The sequence below is a fragment of the Apodemus sylvaticus genome, chromosome 2 (genome assembly GCF_947179515.1).
Source record: "Apodemus sylvaticus chromosome 2, mApoSyl1.1, whole genome shotgun sequence".
In the NCBI taxonomy this organism is placed as follows: Eukaryota; Metazoa; Chordata; class Mammalia; order Rodentia; family Muridae; genus Apodemus; species Apodemus sylvaticus.
Window position 1 is genome coordinate 163,167,094 of NC_067473.1, and position 7,455 is coordinate 163,174,548.

Consider the following 7,455-nt stretch of genomic DNA (forward strand, 5'->3'; position numbering starts at 1 on the left):
ACCTCTCACCAGGGAGTGGTTTTGTGTCTTATTTACTAGATTTCCTTGTGAGCTCTCCTTTTGGAAAAGCAAGTATGGCACCTGGTTTCTCAGGGGCACAAGAGAGGCCTGGTGAGGCCTGGTATTCCCACAGCTGCCTCCATGGGGTGGGGTTGGGGAGATTATGTCCTCTTCAGTTTGCAGGGGAGGAAGCCCCACATCTGTCCCTGTGGTGTGACTCATGTCTGTCGGAATGCTGTTTCCCTGACAGTCGGAATGTTGTCTTCTGAGTTTCCTGGTTTCTCCAGAGTAACCGTGGCCCTTTCTGTTGAAGGAACCTATTTCGCTAGAGATGCTGCGTACTCCAGTCGCTTCTGCAAAGACGACATCAAGCACGGGAACACATTCCAGATTCACGGGGTCAACTTGCAGCAGCGGCATCTGTTCAGAACCTATAAATCCATGTTCCTTGCTCGAGTGCTAATTGGTGATTACATAAACGGAGACTCGAAATACATGAGACCTCCTTCCAAAGACGGGAGCTATGTGAATTTGTATGACAGCTGTGTGGATGACACCTGGAACCCAAAGATCTTTGTGGTTTTTGATGCCAACCAGATCTACCCTGAGTACCTGATAGACTTCCACTGACCCTGCCCCCCAGGCTCAGTGGTCAAAACTTTGCTCTCTCGTTGCAGGAGGATTTGGTCCCCTGTCTTCTAGCCGCTAATATAAATATTGGATACTTTTGAAACAGATACAGAAAAGAATGCGGCCTCAGTATATAAAGAAGTACTGACTGTCAGGTTGGTTATATGTTGTTCTGTTTCTGTCTGTTCCTGTTTTGTTAAAAGACCGATGCTGTTGCCATCTTAACATACAGGAGAGAGAGAGAGAGAGATACTTCTCAAGACAGAATAGGTTGAGATCATTACCATGGCCAGGCAGTCTTCAAAGTTCACACGCATGTGACTGGGTCAAATGATTTTAATTTTTGTACCCTATTAGGAGAATTGGCCCTTTATAAATTGAATCCTGGCGTTATTATCTGTCAATGAGCTTGTGACTTTGTTGGTCTTCTGAAGGAGGCATTAAAAATCCTGCAATAGCCCCTGGTGCTCAGCGAAGAAACAAGGACATTGTCTGCTGTGCTAGTAGTAAATAAGCCAGCAGAAGAGAGACCAGGACGGAGCCTGCCTTCCACCGCTGGAGGAAGGTGGTCTGCAGCCCACAGTGGAGCTGACCACTGCTGCTCAGTCACTCGCTCTCAGCTCAGCCTCCAGCAGGCTGTGCTCCCGGCCCCCGGGTTATTTATTCTCTTTGTTTTTCAAGCCCTGCAGTGATCACTTCTCTGAGGCTTTATGAGTCCTCCCACAACCCCCTGAATCACACACAGCTGTCCCATGGTGAGTCCTAAGATCCACACGGGTTAGTAGTTGGTGTCTTTCTCTTTTAAATGATTGTGGAGAACATGAGATGCTGGGAAGAAGTCTGATTTCTTCTTTAGAGTAGCGATTGACAGCTTCCAAGACATCCCCCCCCCAACACACACACCCAGCAGCTTTGTTCAACTTAGAGTTGTGCTCATGGCTTTGTGTACCTGTCTGCTTGCCTGTGCTCTGTCCTGAAGACGAAGTGACCTGTCCCGGCTAACTGCCCGTCAGTGTTCTAGCAGAGATGAGCAGCGCTTAGGCACAACGCTGTGCGTGCTGGGTGTTCAAGGATCAGACAGGGAGCTGCCTGTATGATTGTCTCCTCTCCCCAGTGCTGCCTTTCCCATGATTCCTTGTGGGGAAGGCCATTCCTCAGGCACTTTTTCCTAACTCTTAATACTGAACTTGTCTCTTCTGTCCCCATGCAGCTTTGGGTGCAAGAAGTGAGCACAGGTTGCCTCTAGTGCCTGTGCCTGTACTGTTCTTTTCATTCACTCAAATCAGGAAGCATCTAGAAATAATGTATGTGTGGAACAGGATTATGGATAGTGGTTTTTGTAAGGATAGCAATTCTTTCAGTTTCGTAAATCATCAGATTTTCCTTACAGCCCAGAATGTGTGTAATTGTGCAGTAGGATAGACATGAACGGCACTCGGGAAAGCGGATGCACAGTGCTTTGGCACACAGTGGCAAATGATTTCCTGGCTCAAATGTGTAGGTCCACCGTTGATTTAAGAAAGGATAGAAAGGACACATTTCAAAACCAACAGTGGTCGCTGCAGAAGTGCCTAAAGGCAAAGCGAGTAGACTGCCGGCCCACTCCAACGATCAGTGTTAGAGACATTAGGAGTTCGGACCGAACAGTCTCTCTTCTCATTCTTTTCTTTTGTTTTAGTTTTGCTTGTTTGTATTTGTTTGTTTGTGTTGTTTTGTTGTTTGTTTGAGACAGGGTTTCTGTGTAGCCCTAACTGTCTTGGAACTCTCTCTGTTCCAAACTGGCATGCAATGTGTTAAAGTCCCTCTTACGTGGCTGTCTGCCCCCACCCGCCCCCAGTTCCATGCACACTTCTCTTAATACTTGAATGGAATGACTTGTAGTTGGGGTTGTTTCCTTTTAGACTTGTGTATCTGTGTCAAGGTGACTGAGAACACAGGTAGTCTGTGCAATACCTCTCCCTTGTTGGCTGGCATGAGGAAGGTGGGGGTGTGTCGGAGAGGCCGCCTAAGAGAGCAGTGTCCTGCTGGTGTAGGAACTGCCAGCCCCGTCAGGAGGTAGTGATTTCAGTGTTGTGTTTTAAATAGAATAATGTAGAAGTCACTCCTGTTAAAGTCTTGCTGTTCTGTCTGTTCCGTGTATAGAATCATTCCCTCTGCCCGTCAAGTGGAGTGGGAGGGGGAGTGAGGGGAGCCGGTGCAGAGTGGCTCCCGAGCTGGGCCACCACAGGCTGGCTGAATAAACTCCATTGAGTATAAACTTGTCTTTTCTCTGCGGGGAGTCCAGCCTCGGGGTAAAAATAAACATTTTCCTAAATCTTTTATCTCCCACCAGAAATGTTTGAGATTAGTGGATTACTTCATTTCTAGACTGGTGATGGTGGTGGTGACAGAGAATTCTGATATTTAATGTCTGAGTGTATTGTTTCTACCATTGTTGATTAAAGTTTTCTGTATCAGGTCTTGGCCGCCTATGTGTGCTTCTGCTTTCTGGGTCTTGGTTTCAACATGACTATTCCTCTCAAACCTCATAGACTTTCAGGGAGTTCTCAGCAGCCTTGCTCTGGGCACTTGTTGGTCTTAGTTTTGGTCGTTGTGAGCAATGGTTGATTAAGTAACCTGTGGATGAAGACATGTCCTCTGCTCTGTAAGGACTTATGAATAGATCCAGGCCTGCTGGATGCATTGTCCTTCCCTTAAGGGTTCCGGGCTCAGAGGATCAGTTGTGAGGGTGTGCCAGCCACTCCCACTCGCTGGCACTCCCAGCAGTCTGGGAAGTCTGGTCCATCAGCGTTGCAAAGCAGAGCAAAAGGCAAAGGGCCACAAGATAGACCTTGCCTGTGGCTGTGGCTGTGGCCAGACGCCACCCCCAGACTGTGTCTCTCTGCCTGTCTAAACACTCAATGGTAGTAAGCTTCGCTGTGATAAAATTAAGTTGAGGTTTTTGGTTGGAGGTAAGTATGCCGTCTTCATCAGTGCTTCCAACTCAGCGAGGGTTTGAAGGGACCATCTACGACCCCCTGAGAAGTGAGCTTATACGTCCCTGGTGTGTGCTTCTCCTCAGATTTCCTTCTCTCCTTGGAGAAAGGGAATCTTGCTTATGCATTTTATTTTTTGAGATAATATTTTTGAGATAGTTCATGCTGCTCTCAAACTTTGTACACAGCCTAGTCTAGTTAGCTAACTCACGGGTTGTCAGATTACAGGATATGCCACCAGGCCCAATCTGCTTTTTATTAATATTAAAAATACTTTTGGGAGCCGGGCGGTGGTGGCGCACGCCTTTAATCCCAGCACTTGGGAGGCAGAGGCAGGCGGATTTCTGAGTTCGAGGCCAGCCTGGTCTACAGAGTGAGTTCCAGGACAGCCAGGGCTATACAGAGAAACCCTGTCTTGGGGGAAAAAACAAAACAAAACAAAAAACAAAAATTACCCTGAGTTTGGGTCCAGATTTTGTCTTAACTACCTTGAGTTTCCTTTGGACCTGACACTGGACAGCTGATTTCGCTGTGTCAGTGAGCACTAGGTTCAATAAGAGACCCTGTCTTGAAAAATAAGGTGGAGAGTGATAGGAGACACCTGAAGTGTGCCTCTGGCGGGCCTCCAGATGTGTGCATGTGTGTGCGTGCACACCTTAACATGCCCCCCCCCACACACATAAATACTTTGCCTAATATAGAGATGACTTCTTAGTGAAATTATACTTTCAGATAAAGAGAAAACATAAAAGGTCATGAAAGGTAGAAAAGAAAGCAAAACATTCACAGTCTCACTGTGTTGACCCAGTATCAACGATCATGTCTGACAAAAAATCATTTTGGTAGGTACTTCAGCAAACTGGCATTTGTGTGTATGTGTGTGAGAGAGAGAGGGGAGGGGGAGAGGGACAGAGACAGAGACAGAGTTGTGTGTCTCTGTTGAGTGTCTGCCACATGCGTTTAGGTGCCCTTGGAGGCTGGGTGGTTGTGAATCCTCTGTAGCTTCAGGCGTAATGAGCCACCTGAAGTGGGGCCTGGGAACTGAACTGAGTTCAGGTTTAGTGAGAGTAATACAGGCAGCTAGGGTCTCACAGGTCGTCTTTTATCTTTACTTTCCTCCCAAGGTAGCTTCCCTTCTCTCCCAAGCTGCTGGAGTGAAGGAGAGCTGGGGGAGCTCCGGGACGTCTAAGCAGGCTCCCTCTCTGCCCCGCCTCTTCCTTGCTGGCCAGTGCTTGAGTCCCCAGGTAGGAAGTGCCTAAGGGGTTCGTAACTGCGAACAGCAGCCTCTCCCTGCAACCGATGTAAGTTTCAACCTTTCCTGCTGAAAGGTTGCTAGTCCTTTTCTCTCTGCTTTAATTGTCTGAATCCTGCTCTTCAGCGCTGCAGGCTGTGAGGACTTGGCTTTCCGTTAATTCTCACTGTGAGGTGGCTGTGTAACTCAGAGTTTAGCATTTGTCTTGCTCCTTTTCAAGTGGCTTGGCAGGAGAGCAGAACACAGGTCTTATTCCAAAGATGTTAGTGTTTCCTGCAGCTTCCGAGGGCTGCTGTGCCCTCTGCGAGCCCTCAGACAGCAGGCTGCTTCTTGCCTGGCTTGTGCTGACGTCACTGTGGTGGCGTAGCTCAACAGAGTCCCAATCCAGAATTGAGTTCAAATTGCTTTGCAGTGTTAATTATATATCCAGATGGCACGCCTTGTATTTTTCCATCTCTTTTTAGAGATACCTTTTCCTGTGGGTCTTATTATGCCATATTGTCTCTTAAATACCAGGGAAGCCTCAGGCATAATAAGCCTGTACTTGATTAGGACTCTCGGAGTCGGCAGTAAAGCTGTTTCCTCCACGTAGATTGGGTACCAATTGGGAAGCCAGCTGATCTGAATTTTATTTCTAGCTTTCCTGTTTGACTCAGTGTGACCTTGGGTAACTCACCAGAGGGCCAAGGTGAATTTAATGAAAAACCAATGGAAAAAGGCAAAGAATCTGAGCCCACAGCTGGCTTTGGCTAGGTGCTGTCTTCTTGACAGAACTCCCCTGTCAAGTTCTTCATCCAAGATTGGGTGAAGAAATTACAGCTGGAGGCATCATGACATGGGCAGGGAAGGAGTGCTTGGTTTTTAAATACTGCTATTTGAGCTACTGACTTGAGTTCATTCAAAAGTCATTAACTGCATTTTGATTTGTATAGGGACGGAGTTCCCACAAGCACTGGAATAGGAAGAAGGAGAGATTGCCCTGCCTCTCGATTCCAGACCTGCCACTCAGCAGTCCGCTCATGCCCTTCAGGTTCATAACTCAGGGCTCCTACCTGTGGGATGCCACGGCAGGGAACCAATTGAACCTGGTCTCTACATGCATGTTAGCTGGCCACCTAGAAAACCTATTTCTAGGGTACTTTTCACCTATCCCAGAGAGATCTGTTTAAAAAATTGTGTGTGTGTGTGTGTGTGTGTGCGCGCGCGCACACACACACACACACACACACACTTAGATGCTGGCAACTTAGCTCTAGTCCTCTGCACACACTCCTAATGCCAATCCAGCTCTCTAGCCCCAGGGAGGACTCTTAAAACTGTGTGCTTACCACTCTTTCTTACCCAAGACAATTTTAGGCAACCCCAGGTATCTAGATATATGAAATAGACATATAAATCAAACATGTACGGATAATAATAAATTCATTTTAAAATAATTCTGTGGTATACATTTAATAATTTCATCACTTATTGAAGACAAAACAAATACACATACTAACAAAATGCATATATTTATTTATTCATAGGGAACTGAGTCTGGGCTGAATAGGCAACACTGCAGGATGCGGACGGAACATCTTCAGCACTATTCACTTGGTCAATATTTTGATTCTACAAGCATCAGTGCTGAGAATTCCACTCTGCATTGATGGGTAGCACAAAGCGGCAGACGTCTGTTTGGGGCCATTTCAGAAATTTCTGGAAATTCTGTCTGAATCCAAAGCCAAAATGCATTTAAGGATTTTTTTGGGGGGGGTGGGGGATGAACTCAGTAACTCAAGCAGCAAAATTTAAAATTAAGCATTCTAACCCAACCCAACCCAAAGATATAGCACCCCAAAACCCTACAGGCTGAAAATATTTAAAGTTCTTGTTTTATATAAATTAAGGCATCACAGTTCTGTAAATACTGGAAACTTTGTGCAACATATTGGGGTACATGGGAGAGGAGAAGGGATCCTGGAAAGGGGGCTGGAGAGATGGCTCTGTGAGTAAAAACACTGAGTGCTCCTCCAGAGGTCCTGGGTTTGGTTCCTGGCACTCACCTGGCAGCTCACAGCCTCCTCTAACCCCAGCCTCTGGCCTCTGAGGCCACCAGCACACACATGATACATATGCATATACACAGGCAAAATACCCACACAGGGAAAGTCACATGAAACGGAGAGAGACGTCGAGAATGTATACATGTCAAGTGTGAGCCTGTGTGTCAGGCAGTGAGTGCTCTCTAGCATTTCGTGGTACATCAGACGGCATGCTACAGAGTATGGTGCAGCGTGTGCAGATCAGGAGATACCGTGACGTCGGATGCTGCAGCACAGGTGAGCACTGTCCAAAGCGCACAAAGCAGGTTCGTTATGCATCTGATTTTGAACTTATTTTTTGGTTCCTGTGTGTTTGGAAACCTTCTACCAAATTTTCCATGCCTCTCACATTCATTTCCATGACCTTCACACTCAGTCGTGCAGCCCTATCACAAGTCACAGCCAAAGGTTCTAAGAAGCTGAGTCCCCAGGGAATAAGAGAAAGTCTCCCTGAGGAGTGACATTTGGCTGTGGAGATGAGAAAGTGCAGGATGGTGCCCTAGCCATACCCGCT

At 46.9% G+C, this 7,455-nt stretch overlaps 1 protein-coding gene across 11 annotated transcripts in view; it reads left to right on the forward strand.

The window, feature by feature from the left end:
- The window catches only part of Parp11 (poly(ADP-ribose) polymerase family member 11), a 54,896-nt gene extending 48,132 nt beyond the window's left edge, over positions 1-6,764 (forward strand). For 10 of the 11 annotated variants that reach the window (XM_052174938.1, XM_052174939.1, XM_052174937.1 and 7 more), the window contains one exon: positions 314-3,095. In XM_052174938.1, the coding sequence (XP_052030898.1) occupies positions 314-630 (317 nt within the window). In that variant the 3' untranslated portion in view covers positions 631-3,095. Of the gene's footprint in view, positions 1-313; positions 3,096-6,383 lie in introns of those variants that run through there. The other variant, XR_007976707.1, reaches the window with a different exon arrangement.
- Positions 6,765-7,455: the final 691 nt, after the last annotated feature.